General features: G+C 46.5%; 1 protein-coding gene across 6 annotated transcripts in view; it reads left to right on the plus strand.

Moving 5' to 3' along the window:
• Positions 1-20,100, plus strand: part of PUF60 (poly(U) binding splicing factor 60) — a 257,544-nt gene that overhangs the window by 190,886 nt on the left and 46,558 nt on the right. For all 6 annotated transcript variants that reach the window (XM_033933257.1, XM_033933258.1, XM_033933260.1 and 3 more), the window contains 2 exons: positions 6,613-6,705; positions 15,287-15,500. In XM_033933257.1, coding sequence (XP_033789148.1) covers positions 6,613-6,705; positions 15,287-15,500 — 307 coding nt within the window. The remainder of the gene's footprint in view (positions 1-6,612; positions 6,706-15,286; positions 15,501-20,100) is intronic.

A 20,100-nucleotide genomic window follows, 5' to 3' on the forward strand; every position in this document is an offset into this window, starting at 1 on the left:
CGGATGTTGTAGATCTGTATGACAAAGAACACTTCCCTCAACAGACTATATTATAGATCTGCAAATGTAAGCTTTACATATGATTGGATAGCTTAGTGACATGGAGGGGCACAACAGAGGGTAAAGACCTTCAACCACTTCACCACCCAATCATTGCTGTTGTAGATCGGCAGTGGTCCGGCAGTTCAAGGTGACCCTCAGTAAGCTGCCCTTTAAGAAGCAATTACTGTTCGATAAGGGTCTGGATGACATTATGGCTAGTATGCAAGACCATAAACCTAAGTCCTTGCCAGACTTTCTGAGACTGTCTTCACCCAACTACTCTATGCCTTAGTTCTCTCCCGCATGGACTTCTACAACGGTCTTGCAGCAAAGGACATAAATAAAACAATTCAGAAATCATTCGCAGTCATGAGAAATCTGAGACAAGTCCGAAAATTCTTTGAAAAAACACAATTCCAACTTATAGTACAATCCCTAATACTAGGTATATTGGACTACTGCAACATCCTCTTCCTTCCTTGCCCTGTAACCATGATTAAACAACTCCAAACAATCCAAAATACAGCTTTGAGACTCATCTACTCATTGAGAAAACACGACCACATCACTGAAGCCTTCATCAACTCACATTGGCTCCCAATCCAGGAAAGAATCCAATTTAAATTCTACTGCATATTATTTAAAACCCTACACGGAGACAGCCCATCATACTTGAATAATCGCCTCATCCAAGCACCCACTACCAGACACAGAAAAACACACTCCCCATTCATACCCCCCCCAATCAAAGAAGTAAAAAGAACAAAACTACACGACGGCCTCCTAGCCACTCAAGCCGCAAGGCTGGACAACCAGATATCCAACCTTCTGATGACCACTCCAGACTATAGGACGTTCAGAAAAGAAATAAAAACCACACTTTTCAAGAAATTCCTGAAGCAGCATTAACATCACGACCTCTTAGTAACTCTAAAACCGACATCTGATCTACCCATTACTGCACTAACATCTACAACATCTGATCTACCCATTACTGCACTAACATCTACAACTTACCTATCTAGCCAATCACTGTAACTCTGTATTTCTAAATTAACCTTTTGTAATCCGCCTTGAACCGCAAGGTAATGGCGGAATAGAAATCCCTAATGTAATGTAATGTAATGTAATGTAATGATGTCTCCAATGTGGCAATCAGACTTCTAAAAATCCTCTGTGGCCGCTACCCTGTCTCCCAGGCTCTGTCATAGGCTCATTGACTGCCCATAACCAAACATTGTGTCTTCAAGGGCCTGATGCTAGTGTTCAAAACCTTGCTCGACATGGCATCGAGCTACATGACAACTAAGCTTCCTTCATATGTGCCAAACAGGTCCCTCCGCTCCCAGGATGAAATACGCCTCTGAATGCCCCCTAGTTATACCCTTCAACTGTAAACCACAAAATGACATTCTTACTCCTACTTCATTCTGAGCCACTCGAATCAACTGCCTCTGCAGATCCCTTAAAGGATTCCTCAACTTTAGAACAGCAATAAAAACATAGCTGTTCACCTAACTCCCCTGTCTAAGGCCAAGACAAAGAAATATTAATGTATATTGGTACTAGATCCTCCATATATGTCACATTAGGATACAAACTTATATTAATAAATCTTGTACTGTAACTATGTCAAATTTATCCTTTAAACTGTATATTGGTGTTGCGCTGTTCACCAAAAATAAGACCTAGCAAGATTCTCCTAATATAAGCCCTACCCCCAAATAAGCCCTAGTTAATATCAACCCCCAAAGCCCCCCATGTACCCAACACTCCCTGACTCTATTACTGACATTAGTGCTGCCTGATTTGTTGAAATAATTGGACTCATCGATTCAGCAACCCACACCCCTGCTGCTTTAGGAAGCCTGAGATACGGTATGTCAGTCTCATGGTGGGAGGGTCGGTGGGATTCTGCTGCACAGGGGGATGGGAGGGAGGGATAGAAAGATGCTGCACAAGGGAATGGGTGAGAGGGGAGGAAAGATGCTGCACATGGGTGGGGGGAGAAAGAAAAAGGAATAAATAGGGTGTAGAAGAGGGAGAGATGATTGTTGTACATGAAAAAAATAAGCCCTAATGCGTTTTTTGGACCCAACATTAATATAAGACACTGTCTTATTTTCGGGGAAACACGATAGATCCCTAGTATGTGTCAAGTTAGGATAAAGCTTGTATTTGAAAAACTTTGCTCTGTTACTGTGGCAAACTGTAACCTATAATCTCTATACTATATTATATCTCTATACTACACTATATTGGTATTAGATCCATGGATAAAACTTATTTTAAAAAAACTTGTACTGTAACTGTGGCAAATAGTAACCTGTTAACTGTATGTATGTCAACCTGTAACCCATTCTGAACTCTTTGGGGAGAATAGGATAAAAAATGAAATAAGTAGGGGACATGGGTGTTGTAATTTTTGTGCTTCCAGATGATAACATCAATACTCTGAAGGTCCATCTGGTCAGAGATCTTATCAGGCAACCAAACCGCGGGTTGGTGGAGCTAGGCATCTGCAGTCATCTAGAGCAGTGTTCTTCAACCGCCGGTCCGTGGACTGGTGCCGGTCCGCAGAAATTTCCTGCTGGTCCACGGCCGGAACGTTCCTCAGGCCTGAGGAGATCAGTGCACAGAGCTGCAGTTGATGGCTCCTACGCGCATCCCACACATCGTTGGACAGCCTTCTCTCTGACATTACAACGTCAGAGGGAAGGTTTCCGGGTGATGCACGGGACACGCGAGGAGCTGCCGCAAATGGCTTTATGCACTGATCTCCTTAGGCCTGAGGCACGTTCTGGCCGCGGACCGGCAGTGAGGAAGAGGGAGCCAGCCAGAGGCAGCATAAAACAGCCAGGTGGGAGCGCTAGTATGTTTCTTGCAGAAGGGAAGAAAGACAAGAGAGACAGCTGGCTTTCTCAAAGCGTTGTTTGTAAACAAGAGAGGGCAGGACACCCAGCCTCACCCAACTGCCGTGGTAGAGGGTGGCACATGGAGGGAGGGAGACAACAAAGGTAGGGAGAATGCTTTTATTTTTCTATTTAGTGATTGATTTACATCTGCTGTCTGTTCAGGAAGAAATGCATTTGTTTCTTTTCCTCTGGGGTTGTACTGCTTACAGAGTCTTGCATCTTAGGGTTTGTTTGTAAATATTACTACTTTTAGTTTTTGGTCCTATATTTATTTGCATGGGGTTATCTGTTTTCTGGTAGGAATGAATGTTGGAAAGCATAAAGTGTGCTTTGTGTATTTTAATTTTGTGGTTAACCATTATGTGTTGTTAATATGATTATATTGTGTATGCGTGTATATATGAAAAATGAATGGAAAAAATGGTGCTATAATTAGTACTATTATGGGGACGTGGTCTGGGGTGGAGATTGAGCATGACTTAGCCCAGTGTTCTTCAACTGCCGGTCCACAAAATAATTCTTTTATTTACACTGGTCCATAGGTATCAAAAAGTTGAAGAACACTGATCTAGAGTCTGCCCTATTTCTACCCCAAAGAAGCAGTTATGATGCCAGGCCATCAGCTGACACTCTGCGGATCGGAGGGAGGCTCTCAGCATTCCTGGTAGAGTAGTTGGACATTAGTATAGATTGCTAGGTTCTGGACATTCTATGAGACAAGTACAAACTCGAGTTTTATCAGCCCTTTTCAGAATTTTTCCTGGACTTTCCAGCGGGACATCTAGACAAATTGGCCAAGGTCAGAGCCACTGTCCAGAAATTGCTGAACATAGCGGCCAGAGAGCCCATTCCACAGTCCGGCTTGGGCTCCAGCAAGTACTCAATACACTTAATCGTGTCAAAGAGAGGTTCCAAATACTAGAGACCAATCCTTGACTTCAAAATAGTCCTCAAAGTTCCCCATTTCATAATGGAAATGGTGTTTTCTGTGATCGCCTTGGTAGCACTAGGGGAATTTCTGGCCTATCTGCATTTGACAGAGGCCTATTTTCATATCCCTATTTTTCTGGAGCAGAGAAGATATTTGAGGTTCCACATCCTGCAGTTTGCGGCCTTGTCCTTCGGGCTGGCAACAACACCTCAGACCTTTACCAAGGTGATGGTGGTGTGGCAGCCCACCCACGGAAACTTGGGATCCAAGTTCATCCGTATTTGGATAATTGGCTCATCAGAGCCCAGTTGGTTGGCGGGTAGGAAGCAGAGGGTAGGAGTGAAGGGCCACTACTCGGACTGGAGGAGGTTAATGAGTGGTGTCCCGCAGGGGTCGGTGCTCGGACTGCTGCTTTTCAATATATTTATCAATACATAGAAACAGGGACGAAGTGCGAAATAATAAAATTTGCAGACGACACCAAACTATTTAGTGGTGCTCGGACTAAAGAGGACTGCGAAGAATTACAAAGGGACCTGCACAAGCTAGGGGAGTGGGTGACGAGATGGCAGATGAAGCTCAGTGTAGACAAATGTAAAATATTGCATGTAGGAAGCAAAAACCTGAGGTACAGCTATACGATGGGAGGGATGTTATTGAGTGAAAGTACCCAGGAAAGGGACTTGGGGGTAATAGTGGATAAGACAATGAAGCTGTTGACAAAGTGTGCAGCAGCCGCTAAGAGAGTGAATAGAATGCTAGGTATAATCAAAAAGGATTACAACCAGAACGAAAGAAGTTATCCTGCCGTTGTATTGGCCGATGGTGCGTCCGCATCTGGAGTACTGCGTCCATTATTGGTCGCCGTACCTTAAGAAGGATATGGCGTTATTCGAGAGGGTTCAGAGGAGAGCAACATGTCTGATAAAAGGTATGGAAAACCTTTCAAACGCTGAGAGATTGGAGAAACTGGGACTCTCTTAACTGGAGAAGAGGAGACTTAGAGGAGATATGATAGAGACTTACAAGATCATGAAGGGCATAGAGAAAGTGGAGAGGGACAGATTCTTCAAACTTTCAACAAATAAAAGAACAAGAGGGCATTTGGAAAAGTTGAAAGGGGGCAGATTCAAAACGAATGCTAGGAAGTTTTTCTTTACCCAACGTGTGGTGGACACCTGGAATGCGCTTCCAGAGGGCGTAATAGGGCAAAGTATGATACTGGGGTTCAAGAAAGGTTTGGACAATTTCCTGCTGGAAAAGGGGGTAGAGGGATATAGATAGAGGATTACTGCACAGGTCCTGGACCTGTTGGGCTGCCGCGTGAGCGGACTGCTGGGCGCGATGGACCTCAGGTCTGACCCAGCGGAGGCATTGCTATGTTCTTATATAATTAAAAGGGTTTTCTATTGCGGACCTCAATATTGGGGAAAACAAACACTTTGATCACTTAGTTCTAGTATCTCACACACACACACACACAGAGACAGACACACGGATTCTGTCCCGTTCAGTGCTGGTCTCATAAAGCAGTGTTTCTCAAGATGGTCCTGGAGTCCCCCCTTGGCAGTTTATGCAAATCAAGTTTATGCTGTCATTTACTATGCTTTGCTTGGACTACAGTTCCCATTTGTTACCTAAAGAGCCTTCCCTTAGGCCCATGCATGCAAGCCTCCGTTTTTATTTGCACCCTTGTCTTTGCAAGAGTTGCCTTGGTTTTTAGTTGGAGTCAGTCATCATTCTTCATCCCCATTCAGGAGAATGTCTTTCCTCAAAGCAGTGTCATAAGCAGGGGAAGTTCTGCAGTGCCACTTTAGAGAGATATTGGATTCATTTTTCAGTTCATTTTTATATTTTTCACCAAGGGTAAAATTTCTGACCCCATCATAGATTTCAGGTATGTTTTCTCTGAAGAAATCCTTTTAATTTGCTAATCAGCACTATGAATCCTCACAAAATGCCTATTTGAAGATAGATTAAGGGCCTGTTTTATGAAGCCGTGCTAGCGGCTGCACTGTGGTAACGGCCCCGAAGCCCATAGAGATTTAAAGGGCTTCGGGGCTGTTGCCGCACAGTTTCGTAAAACAGGGGCTAAGTGTTTCCCACTTTCTTCCCCTTAGTAAGCTCTATGCTCTATAGACCTACAGACTGAATGGTTGCTGGTCTTAGGTAGGGAACCCTCAGTTTGAATAGATGAAATAAGCTTTTACATTATCCTATTTCCCATTGCTGCTGATTCAGATTGAGGACTGCATAGAAAAGAGACATTTTTCCCTGATGGTCACCTTTTCTTTTTTTTTTTTTTTACACAAGATCATCATGTTGTACTGTAATTTATTTTGTGTTAACTCGTATTTAAATTTGTATTTAACTTTTCTAAGTAGAATGGTACATGGCTAATAGCAGTAATATCAAAATAATCCAATCCACTCCTCTTCATGTATTGCTCAGTGTTTGGAATTGAGAACACATGGAGGGACTTAATATCTTGTAAGTCAGTAGTCTTGATGCTCAATAGTAAATTGATGATCAAAACACACTGATTCCTGGCACGTTGGCAGTGTATGCTTCTGCTGGTATATCTAAAGACATATATTTATTCAAACAATCCTCTGCATGCCAATAAGAGAAATTGTAGATTTGTGATAGCTACCCCATTGAGAAAGCGTTGTGTTTATAGGTGCGTGGCGCCTGATAATCCGTTATTCTCTCTTTCCTTGTCAGGGTTTTGCATTTGTTGAATATGAAGTACCAGAAGCTGCTCAGCTGGCATTAGAGCAGATGAACTCGGTCATGCTAGGGGGAAGAAACATCAAGGTGAGTATATCATACACTATTTAGGCTGGGGAATCAGACAAAAGAGGTTTCCAGAGACAGGACTAATATAGAAAGACATATTTTGCCATTTGGTTTGAAGTGAGACACATTATTCCTAAGTTTCAGACATGGAGAAGCCACATAACAACTTTGCTTTAGCAACAGTAAAAAGATGAAGAGGTATAGCTGGGGAGACTGAAGCAGTCTCTGAAGAGGAGTTTCTTGGCATAGTTGCATGACTTGCTGGAGTAACAGATGTACCCCTGAAGAGTGCACTTCCAAGCTGTGTCTGTACTCAAGAACTGCATAGCTTAAACCAGTGATTTGCAAACTGTGCCACGAGATTCCGCCTCTCCTTCTGTCCACCCCCACAGAAATCTCGTCTTGTTTTCCATGAGCTCTGGAAGGCCTCCGAGCATGCGCGGATGTCGACGTGATGACGTGCGCATGCATGCGATATCATCGCATTTTTGGTGATCCCCAGACACGACCCCAAGCGCAGGGAAAACAAAATGGGGTTTGTGTGAGGTTCTGGGTGTGCCACAGAAAAACATTTCCTCCAGGCTTAAACAATTAAAAAAAACATACCAGAGAAAAAAACAGCAAGACTCAGGATTTTTTCATTCAGAGGAATTAGTATTTGATTAACTACCACATGCAATATAAAAAAGGGTGAATGGGATGGGTCTTGATATATTGCTTTTTCTGTGTACTTACAATCAAAGCAGTGTACATATTTTAGATAGGTCCTTATTTTGTACTTGGAGCAATGTATTGTTAAGATATTTGCCCAGAGTCACAACCTCAGGATGCTGAGGCAGCTGCTCTAACCTCTAGGCCACTCCTTCACCCTTTGGCAGAAGTTGATGCCCTATGCTGAAACTGCAGAGGTCTCAAAAATGTGCTGAATATGAGAACATTTATTATTATTGTGTGCAAACTTAGAAACATGATGGTAGAAAAAGACCAAATGGCCCATCCACTCTGCCCATCTGCGGCATCCACCATCTCCTCCTCTCCCTAAGAGATGTCATATGCCTGTCCCATGCTTTCTTGAATTCAGACACAGTCTTTGTCTCTACCACCTCTACTGGAAGATTATTCCACACATCTACCACCCTTTCTGTAAAAAAAAGGGTTTCCTTAGATTGCTCCTGAGCCTATCACCTCTTAACCTCATTCCGTGCCCTCTCTGGAGTTTCTTCCAATTGAAATAGACTTGCCTCATGCTTATTTATGCCACATATGATAGAGACTTAACATACCTATCTCTCCTCTCCATCCTTTCCTCCAAAGTACACATATTGAGATATTTTCTGTTCTTATGAGGTAGACCACCACCAACCATTTTAGTAGCCTTCCTCTTGACAGACTTCATCCTCTTTATATCTTTTTGATAGTGCGGTCTCCAGAATTGTACACAATATTCTAAATGAGGTCTCACCAAAGTCTTATACAGGGGCATCAATACCTCCTTTTTCCTACTGGCCATACCTCTCCCTATGCAATCTAGCATCCTTCTAACTTTCCCCATCACCTTTTTGATCTGTTTGGCCACCTTAAGATCATCATATACCGTTTCAAACTGTTTTTAAGGTTTGGAAAGTAGATGGAGCAAGATCTGGTAGGGTGGATGGTCTATAAAATGAAATCCCAACTGCGTCAAAATATACATCGTTTCCACAGCTTCCCTTTTTTTCTTTTAATACCTCCTTTAATCGGCACAGCATGTTAAAGTAGTAATCTGCGTTAACTATTTGGCCCCTTGGAAGTTAGTCATTACAACACCTTCCTAATCCCAAAACATTATGGCCATGACCTTTCCTGCTGACATTTGGGTCTTGAATTTCCATGGCCTTGGAGAACCTGAATTCCGCCATTGCATGGACTGTTGTTTTGTCATGGGATCAAATTGTGTAACCATGGTTCATCAATAGTAACTAGTCGTTCAAAAGTTAGCACCAGCTTGCTTAAAATGTGGCAAAATCAACTTGGAAGCGTCCGTATGACTTTGCTTCTTGTCTGCATTCAAACATTTGGGCACTCACTTGGCTGACAGAGCTGATTGGATTATACACCCAACATGTTCCTCGATATTGTAGTGTCTGAGCAGTTGTTTTAGCCAATATTTGCTGATCTGCCGAAATTGGATCATGGACATGGTCAACAATTTCAGGAGTTGACACAACTTGAGGCCTTCCAAACCTTGCTGCATCTTCAGTCTCAAAATCTCCATACTGAAAGTTTGCACTCCACTTCTTCACTGTGGAATAAGATGGGCATTTGTCTCTCAATGTTTGCATCATACATTCATGGATTTCCTTTGGAGTTTTCTTCTGCAGGAATAGGAACTTCATGACAGCTTGGAGTTCCACACTTGAAAATTCCACACTTTTCCTTAGCATGATTCAATCAATGATCTGAAACAATGTCAAAACATAGCATTATGATTGTGCAAATTGGCACTTTGCAAAATAAAATAACACTTTTTTCAGCTACAGTAGCAAAATAACACTTAGAATTTAGGAAGTTGGTTGATCTGAGAACTTTACAGCACCCCGTTGTATCTGCACCTTAGTGAGTACACATATCTCTCAGTGCATCTCATTCCTGTCCTGAAGCACACCCTCTGTTGTTCAAGGCTCAATTATTTTTGATATACCTCTTATATAAGTATATAACAATAGTCACTTACCTTACTTATTTTTCTGTCTTGAAATCTCTCTTCTCTTTTCTTTATGGTGGGACACAAGGAGACACCCTACTCTTACATAAACGTATCCTCACTAGAGAGTTGCGCGGGGACAGAAATCCCACCCGTCCCCGCCAAAGTCCCACCTGTCCCCACCCGTTCCCGTGAGGACTCACACCCGTCCCCGCGAGGAATCCCTTCATCCCCACCCGCCCCTGCGAGGAATCCCCTCCGTCCCCGCCCGTCCCCGTGTGGAATCCCCTACGTCCCCGCGAGGAATCCCCTACGTCCCTGCCCATCCCTATAAACTACAGAAATAGTTATTTCATTTAATTATGCTACTGAATTAAAGGCTCTGGTAGAAACCCATTTAAAAATAAGCAAAAAGACTTTATTAATTTGGAAATATTAATTGGGAAGAATACATACTTTGTAAACGGGTTTCTACCAGAGCCTCTAATGTTTATAAATTTTTATCAACACAACTAATATACTACTTTATCCTGAAGCAAAAAAAAAAAGAATTTTTTTCCTACCTTTGTTGCCTGGTTTCTGCTTTCTTCATGTTCTCATTAAATTCCTTCCATCCACTGTCTCTCTTCTCTCTGTGTCTTCCATTTGCTCTGTTACTGTGCCTCTACCTTTCTCCCTCCTCCCAAACTGGTCTGGCACCCATCTTCTTCCCTCCGCTCCCCCCATAGTCTGGCATCTCTGTCTTCTTCCCTGCCAGCATCTTCTCCCCACTCTCTCTTCCCCATTTCCTTTCAGCGTCCTTCTCCCCCCCATCTTCCCCATGTCCTATCAGGCAGCATCCTACTCCCCCCTCTGCCTTCCCCATGTCCTTTCAGTGTCCTTCTCCCCCTCTGTCTTTCCCATGTGCTTTCAGCGTCCTTCTCCCCCTCTGTCTTCCCCATGTCCTTTCAGCGGCCTTCTCCCCCCTGTTTTCCCCATGTCCTTTCAGCATCCTTCTCCCCCCCTGTCTGCCCCATGTCTTTTCAGCGTCCTTCTCCCCCCTCTGTCTTCCCCATGTCCTTTCATTGTCCTCCCCTCCTGTCTTCCCCATGTGCTTTCAGCGGCCTTCTCCCCCCTCAGTTTTACCCATTTCCCTTAAGAGTCTTTTCTTCTCCACTCCACCTTTCCTCCCTTTCTCCCTCCCTTTGTGGCGCTTCCCCACCTGACCGACAACAGAACAGGCTCGGTCGGACAAATCTCCCTGTCCTGTAGCCGCGAATCTAAATTACCTTCTTACAGCAGCTGGAGTAGTGAAGCTGCTGTAAGAGGTAATTTAGATTCGCGGCTACAGGGCAGGGAGGTTTGTCGGCCAGGCCTATTGTCGGTCGATCGGGGGACCTGACCGGCTGTGCACATTCCCCGGAGCGGACCGCCCCCTCCTCCCTCTTTCGTACCCCATTGCCTTCTCCCTACCTGCCCTGCCGCACACAACGACCGGAAGTCTTCCTGATGTCAGCGCTGACGTCGGAGGAAGGGAGGGCTTTGCTTAAGCCCTCCCTCCGACGTCAGCGCTGACATCGGGAAGACTTCCGTTCGGCTGTGTGCTGCGACAGGGCAGGTAAGGAGAAGGAGACTACCCTCGCGGCTCGAGTGCACTGCGATCCAACCCCGCAGGAACCCTGCGACCCTCGGAAGTCATGGCCAAAGGGGAGGACCTGGATGTAATTGGAATTACGGAAACTTGGTGGACAGAGGAAAATCAATGGGATGTGGTGCTGCCAGGGTACAAGCTCTACAGGAGGGACAGGACCCACAAGAAGGGGGGAGGCATAGCACTATACATAAAGGACTCTATCTACTCGGTCAGGATGGATACGGCGACAAAGGCAGAGGGACTGGAGTCACTATGGGTCAAATTGCCGGGAACCAAAGGTGCAGACATAAAACTGGGGCTGTATTATCGTCCACCTGGTACGCCGGATGCAGTCGGACACGACTTGGAAGCGGAACTGAAGCAGGAATGCAGTACTGGAATTGTAACAGTGATGGGGGACTTCAACTACCCGGGGATAGACTGGAGTACGGGTCACTTCAACTGCGCCAGGGAAACGGAGTTCGTAGAAGCTGTGAGGGACTGCTTCATGGAACAATTAGTCAAGGAACCAATGTGAGGGGGAACTACTCTTGACCTCATCCTTAATGGATTAGGGGGGCCTGCAAGAGGGGTAGAAGTGGGAGGACCACTAGGCAACAGTGATCATAACGCAATCAGATTCACATTAGAAAGGGGGACACCCATAGTGAGGAGGACTGCAACGACTGCACTCAACTTCAGGAAAGGGAACTATGTTGCTATGAGGGAAATGGTGGGGAGGAAGCTCAAGAACAGCTTTAGGATGGAGACTGTAGGAAGCGCCTAGACCCTATTCAGGGACACCCTGCAGGAAGCACAAAACCTGTACATCCCCAGTTTCAGGAAAGGCTGTAAGAACAAGCGGTCAAAAAGCCCGGTTTGGATGACAACTAAAGTAAAGAGGGCAATAAGTGACAAGAAAGTGTCCTTCCGGAGATGGAAAAAGGACCCAATGGAGGAAAATCACCAGGAGCACAGGAATTGCCAAAAGGAATGCCACCGAGAGGTTAGAAAAGCAAAAAGGGAATACGAGGAGGGGCTGGCCAGGGAGGCGAAAAACTTCAAGGCATTCTTCAGTTACGTAAAGGGGAAGCAACCAGCGAGAGAGGAGGTGGGGCCATTGGATGATGGGGATAGGAAAGGAGTGATTAAGGAGGACAAAGAGGTAGCTGAGAGGTTGAACACGTTCTTCTCGTCGGTCTTCACGTGCGAAGACACATCCAATATACCGGACTCAGAGGAGCTCATGAGTGGAGAACAGGCCGAAAAATTGGAGCATATAGAGGTAAGTCAGGAGGATGTCCTCAAACAGATAGACAGGCTAAAAAGCGGCAAATCGCCGGGACCGGACGGGATCCACCCAAGGGTTCTAAAGGAACTAAGACAGGAAATAGCGGGCACAATCCAGCATGTTTGCAACCTATCCCTGAGAACAGGAGAGGTGCCGGAGGACTGAAAACTGGCAAATGTCACACCTATCTTTAAGAAGGGATCGAGGGGTGACCCCGGGAACTACAGGCCGGTGAGCCTGACTTCAGTTATAGGGAAGATGGTGGAAGTGATGATCAAGGACAACATTTGCAAACACATCGAGAAAAATGACTTACTGCGAGCAAGCCAGCACGGATTCTGTAAGGGAAGGTCATGCCTTACGAACCTACTGTACTTCTTTGAAGGAATAAGCAGTCAGGTGGACAAAGGGGAACCCATAGACATCATTTACCTCGATTTTCAAAAGGCTTTTGACAAGGTGCCACATGAAAGGCTGCTTAAGAAGCTGTGGAACCATGGGGTGGGCGGGGATGTACACAGATGGATCAAGCACTGGCTGTCAGGTAGACTGCAGAGGGTCGGAGTGAAGGGCCAATATTCTGACTGGCGGGGAGTCACGAGCGGTATGCCGCAGGGATCAGTGCTGGGGCCGCTGCTCTTCAACATATTTATCAACGACCTGGAAACGGAGGCAAAATGCGAGGTTATAAAATTTGCGGACGATACCAAACTCTGCGGCAGGGTTAGGACCAGGGAGGAATGTGAGGACCTGCATAGGGACCTGGACAAGCTGGAAGACTGGGCAAACAAATGGCAAATGCGCTTTAACGTTGAGAAATGCAAGGTCATGCATATAGGAAATAAGAACCCGTTGTTCAACTACAAAATGGGGGGGGCACTGCTGGGAGACAGCGGACTTGAGAGAGACTTGGGTGTGCTAGTGGATGCATCAATGAAGCCATCCGCACAGTGCGCAACAGCGTCGAAAAAAGCTAACAGGATGCTGGGCATCATAAAGAAGGGTATCACAACCAGGACGCGGGAAGTCATCATGCCACTATATCGGGCGATGGTGCGCCCGCATCTGGAATACTGCGTTCAGTATTGGTCGCCGCACCTCAAGAAGGACATGGCGGTACTTGAGAGAGTCCAAAGGAGAGCAACAAAGCTGGTAAGAGGGCTGGAAAACTGCCCATACGCCGAGAGGCTGGATAAGCTGGGTCTCTTCTCTCTGGAAAAAAGGAGGCTCAGGGGAGATATGATAGAGACCTTCAAGATCCTGAGAGGCATAGAGAGGGTGGATAGGGACAGGTTCTTCAGACTGAGAGGGACAACAGGTACGAGGGGGCACTCGGAGAAACTGAAGGGGGATAGGTTCAAGACAAATGCAAGGAAGTTTTTCTTCACCCAAAGGGTTGTGGACACATGGAATGCGCTCCCGGAGGAAGTGATCAGGCAGAATACAGTACAGGGATTCAAACAGGGATTGGACGGATTCCTGAGGGACAAAGGGTCGTAGGGTACTGAAACCAAGGGGTGATTCAGACAGGTCATGACCTGTTGGGCCGCCGCGGGAGCGGACTGCTGGGCGCCATGGACCTGTGGTCTGACCCAGCGGTGCACTGCTTATGTTCTTATGTTGTTATGATCCCCGTGACCCAAAGGGGGAACCTGCGGGATTCCCGTCATCCCCGTTCCCGTGCAGCTCTCTAATCCTCACTCTTGCTATTCCAGTATTGAGACTTGTTACACATAGTTAGAGCAATGTAGCTCACTCCTACTCCGAAGCACACCCTCTGTTGTTCAAGGCTCAATTGATATACCTCTTATATAAGTATATAACAATAGTCACTTACCTTACTTATTTTTCTGTCTTGAAATCTCTCTTCTCTTTTCTTTATGGTGGGACACAAGGAGACACCCTACTCCTACATATACGTATCCTCACTCTTGCTATTCCAGTATTGAGACTTGTTACACATAGTTAGAGCAATGCAGCTCACTCCTACTCCGAAGCACACCCTCTGTTGTTCAAGGCTCAATTGATATACCTCTTATATAAGTATATAACAATAGTCACTTACCTTACTTATTTTTCTGTCTTGAAATCTCTCTTCTCTTTTCTTTATGGTGGGACACAAGGAGACACCCTACTCTTACATATACGTATCCTCACTCTTGCTATTCCAGTATTGAGACTTGTTACACATAGTTAGAGCAATGCAGTTCACTCCTACTCCGAAGCACACCCTCTGTTGTTCAAGGCTCAATTGATATACCTCTTATATAAGTATATAACAATAGTCACTTACCTTACTTATTTTTCTGTCTTGAAATCTCTCTTCTCTTTTCTTTATGGTGGGACACAAGGAGACACCCTACTCCTACATATACGTATCCTCACTCTTGCTATTCCAGTATTGAGACTTGTTACACATAGTTAGAGGAATGCAGCTTACTCCTACTCTGAAGCACACCCTTTGTTTGCAGTACTGAGACCTCCACACACAGCTGTGTCAGAACATCTGTCTTTGCTGATCCAGTACTAGGACCTCCTTCCCACTAGCACACAGCTCTCTTGGTCCGCAGCACCCTCTGTTATTCACATTATAGGCTTTACTATAAATGTTTGGATATACTAAATTCTACTTGATTTTATTAAAGTATTCTATATCAATATCAAATTTGATTGCAATGAAAGGTTTGGGTGAATTTTGGAAAAACTCAAAGATTATGGGCTCTTTTTACAAGGTGCGCTAGCACGCACCGGATTAGTGCGCACTACCCGAAAAACTACCGCCTGCTCAAGAGGAGGTGATAGCGGCTAATGCGCGCTATACCGCGTGTTAAGGCCCTAACGCACCTTTGTAAAAGGAGCCCTATGTAGAAATGATTTAAACAAATTAATGTTACATTTAAAAACGGAAACTTGCTAATGTAATGCACTGTACTGCTCTTCCCTTTCTATACCTGTAGGGTAGTAAAGTTGGAATTTTAAGACCAAACCATAACTGCTTGTTGCTATTGTGCAGGTTGGCAGACCTAGTAACATTGGACAGGCACAGCCCATCATAGATCAGCTAGCGGAGGAGGCGCGATCTTTCAACAGGATCTATGTTGCGTCAGTTCATCAGGACCTCTCTGATGATGATATCAAGAGTGTATTTGAGGCTTTTGGGAGGATCAAATCGTGTACACTGGCAAGAGACCCTACAACGGGGAAGCACAAAGGATATGGGTTCATAGGTGAGTGATTTTTATGACCTGGAGTTAATTTGTGAATATCTTTGAAGAGTGGGGCATGGCATTGAAGATCCTTGGAAGCTGGAGTACGGGGTGAAGGTTAATTAGCAAGTGACTAGAAGATTGGGATCTATAGTAAAGGACCAAAGGTCAGTGAGTTTAGGAAGCTGGGAACACTGATTTATATAACTTTATACCTGAGGTAATGGAGAGTTAATCTAATCCTTAAGTTTATATACTGGGTCATCTTTTAAAAATAAAAGTTCAACTCGGTTTTACATAAGATACTTAATGGAAAAGTCAATGGAAAAGTTTACAAAAATAATAGACATTATAACAAAATCCAAATCTCAATAAAAATAACTGAAAAAAACATTGTTTTTGAAGATTTTCTGAAAGTTGGAAGAGATGAAAGAATTCTAATCCCAACAGGAAGTTCATTCCAAATAGCTGTGAATATATATACAAAGGATCGAGAAATATAACCTGGGGATTTTATTCTTTTAAGAGATGGAAAAGATAATTTATACATATGAGTAGTTCTAGATTTTATAGATCGGAATGAATTCAAAGAAATTGAGACTAAAGGCCCCAAATATTCCATGTGAAATTTTAAAAGTTATGCTTGCACATTTTAATTGAATTCTGAAACAGACTGGAAGCCAGAGAAGAGCTTTTAAGAGAGGAGACACATGGTCATATTTCTTCTTACCATAAATCAATTTGGCTGCCGCATTGTAACCTTTCTAAATTTTTCTTACTTAAGCATAAATAGGGTTATCCCAGGACAAGCAGGCAGCATATTCTCTACATGTGGGTGACGTCACCGATGGAGCCCCCTAGCGGACGTTTTCGCAAGCAGACTTGCTTGAAGACCTTCAAACTTGCGATTGGCCCGCGCATGCGCGATTGCCTCTCCCGCCCGGTCTAGGGCATGCGTCGTCTCAGTTCTCTGTTTTCCGCGGAGCCAGAAGCACTGCTCCCTTGCTTCGCACGATATCGTCGTCCCTCTTGCACCACGGCTTGTTTGGTTAGTTTCTTTTGAGTCGCTGTGCTCGCGACTGTGTTTTTCTTTCTTTTTATTTGTTTTTCGGTTCGTATCTTTTTGACCGAGTTCCCGGTCTTACTCTGGCCGCCTGGCCTCGCGGGGCCGCGGCCATATTTTTTCTTATGTCCCAGCCTCATTCCAGGTTTAAAAACTGTACTAAGTGCAACCGGGTTATCTCCATTACCGACCCTCATCGTTGGTGTGTGGAGTGCCTGGGTGCAGAGCACCACGCTGAGTCATGCCCCCATTGTGTGACTTTGCAACCACGGGCTCTTCGTCGGAGGGTGGCCAAGATTCTCCAACTCTTTGGCCCCATGGATCCTGTGGGACAGGCCTCGGCGCCCTCGTTGGGCGCTTCTGTCTCGAAGTCCCCGTCAGTCTCGACGGCTCCGGCCTCGGCCCCTCCTGTTACTCCAGCCTTGGGTAAGTCTCCTCTTTCCTCCTCAGGTGTGCCGGCAAAGAAGTCTACCGCTGAGTCTCATGTCAGTGCCGCCTCGGCGGCATCTTTGAGACATCACTCTAAGTGTGCCTACTCACGTAGGGAATACTCTTCCTCAAGGTCGCCCCCAAAGGAGCGCACTGCTGCACCTAAGATCCAACCATCTTTGGTCTCTGTGCCTATGTTCGAGGACATACTTAAGGCTATTCTTACTACGCAGCTTTCCTCGGTGGTGAGCCAACTGGTCCCGACTTCGACGCCTCTGACCTTGATCTCGACCTAGTCTCGGTCTGACTAGCCTGAGCGTCTCCTCGTTTCTCGAGGCCCTGCCCACAAGACTCGCCAGGTTCCCGCGAGCGATTCTTCATTCCCTGAGTCACCTGTAACTTTTCGGGGATCCAGACCAGGGGGCCGTTTTTCCCCCACTACTTTGTCGAGGTTTGCCCCTCCTAAAAAGCCCCGGGCTTCTCCGCCCTGGTGGTCTCCGACCGCGAAACCTTCTAGACACACGCTTGTCCTCGAGTTGGACTCTGGGTTGTGTTCCCCATTGAGGCAGCTACCAGCTTCTAAGGGGCCTTCTTCGAAACTGGTGGAGGACTTTTCCTTTACTCAGTCTTCCCCGAGGCGTCGCCAGCTACTTCCTCAGACCCCGGGGTCTTCCCCGGCCCACCTAGCATGGGGTCGTTCCTCGATGCCCCCCATACACTTTAGTAGAGCCTCTTCAGTCTCCCTTTCGCGGGACTCCGAGGCCGCGGCTTACTATTCGAGGGAAATTTCTCCCTCTTTCTCGGCTGCCCCCAGATCTCGCTCAGGGTCTCCTCAGGACGATGAGTCTTCTCCTCGAAACTCCTCCTTTTCTCGTTTCATATCTGACATGGATAGGGCCTTGAAACTGGACCTCCAGTCTGAGTCCCATTATACCCAAGAATATCTGGAGGAGGTGGGTGTTGATCATCTGCCCCGCGAGGCGTTGCGCTTGCCATTGCACCAGGTTCTCCGGCAAACCTTTCTCCGGAACCTGGATACCCCCTATGCGGTCACAGCCATTCCCTCCAAGTGGGAGTCCCATTAGCGGACGATTCCAGTTAAGGGGTTTGAGAGTTCTCAGCTTTCTCATCAGTCCTTGGTGGTTGAGTCTTCCTTGAAGAAGTCCAATCCCTCTAAGGTTTACGCTGCCTTCCCTCCGGGCCGAGAGGGCCGTACGATGGAAGCCGTCTTTACCAAAACTCAATGATGGCGAATCGTGTCCTCAACTATAACTTTATCTTCACGTCCTACCTCCGGTTCTGTGTGGACACCCGATCGTTCCGGAAGAACGTTCCGGATACTCGGCATCGGGAGTTTTGCCTCCTCTAGGAGACCCTCTCCCAGCTCCGCCTCTATATGTTCCAGGTGGCCTACGATGCCTTGGAGTTGTCCTCAAGGGTCACGGCCTTTGCGATTGCCATGCGTCGCCTCGCTTGGCTCTGCCTTGTGGATATGGATCGTCTTGCTAATCTCCCGTGTGTGGGTCATGAGCTCTTCAATGAGTCTATTGAAGCGGCCACGAACGGTCCTTTGCCTCTCTGGTGAAACTTAAACCAAAGGCGCCCCCGGCTCGGCAATACAAAATTCCTCTCCGGAGGTATATGCAGAAATCTACTCCTGCATTCTCTCGGCCTCCCCCGAAGTGGCCTCAACAACAGCAGCAACGTCAAACTAAGGCCCAGCCGCCGGCTCCGATGGGCCATCTTTTTGACAATTCAAGTTCTAGCTTTCGGGCTCCCTTCCTCCTGGAGCCTTCCCCCCTCCCCATCGGGGGTCATCTCCATCATTTCTATGCCCCGTGGGAAAGTTTTACCACTGACAGTTGGATTTTTTCTATCATCCGGGAGGGGTACTCCCTTCATTTCAGTCACGTGCCCCCGGACCTACCTCCAAGAGAGTTTCCTTCTCCTCGGTATTAGCTGCCTCTCCTTTTGCAGGAAGCTCAGGCCCTTCTTCGTCTTCGAGCGGTCGAGGAGGTTCCCCCGGACCAGTGGAACACCGGATTTTATTCCCGGTATTTTCTGGTACCCAAGAAGACCGGGAATCTGCGTCCAATCCTGGACCTCCGTGCTCTGAACAAGTTTCTGGTCAGGGAACGGTTCAGAATGCTCACTCTTCCTACTTTGTACCCCCTCTTGGACGAGGGGGGCTGGATGTGCTCACTGGACCTCAAGGAGGCGTACACGCACATTCTGATACACACGGCCTCTCGCCGGTATCTGAGATTCCGGATGGGGGATCTCCATCTCCAGTATCGTGTGCAGCCTCTCCAAGGGTCTTCATGAAATGTCTAGTTGTGGTAGCTGCGGCCCTGTGTCTCCGCAGCCTGCAGGTGTTTTCCTAACTCAACGACTGGTTGATCAAAGCGTCCTCTCGTCATGAAGTTCTGCGAGCGACGAATCAAACCATCTCGCTCCTTCAGAGCCTTGGCTTCGAGGTGGAACTTCCCCAAGTCTCAGCTCTGTCCGTCCCAGTCTCTGGAATTTATCGGAGCGGTCCTGGACACAGCTCGTCTCTGCTCCTTTCTGCCTCGGCCTTGACGGGAGGCCCTTGTTCGATTATGCCGGAAGGTGGCCCATCTGTCCTCGGCCCCGGCTCGGCTCATGATGGTCCTCCTCGGTCACATAGCCTCCACGGTTCACGTGACTTCTTTTGCCAGACTTCACCTCCGTATTCCTCAATGGACTGGCATCCCAATGGAACCAGGATCGAGACCCTGTCTCTTGACTCATTCTCGTGATTCCTTTGTTGAGGCAGTCTCTCCTTTGGTGGATGCTCTCTTCCAATCTTTCTAGAGGTTTTCTGTTTCATGCTCCTCTTCCGCAAAAGGTCCTCACGATGGACTTGTCGGCCTAGGCTTGGGGGGCTCATCTGGATAGTCTTCGCACTCAGGGTCTTTAGTCCAGTGCCAATCGCCTTTGTCACATCAATCTGCTGGAGCTTCGAGCAATCTTCCTCGCCCTAAAAGTCTTTTGTCACTTGCTTTGCAACCGAGTGGTGCTGGTCAGCACGGACAACCAGGTCGCCATGTATTATATCAACAAACAGGGTGGAACAGGGTCCCGATCACTGTACCAGGAGGCGTTGCG

The sequence above is a fragment of the Geotrypetes seraphini genome, chromosome 2 (assembly GCF_902459505.1).
Source record: "Geotrypetes seraphini chromosome 2, aGeoSer1.1, whole genome shotgun sequence".
Lineage (NCBI taxonomy): Eukaryota > Metazoa > Chordata > Amphibia > Gymnophiona > Dermophiidae > Geotrypetes > Geotrypetes seraphini.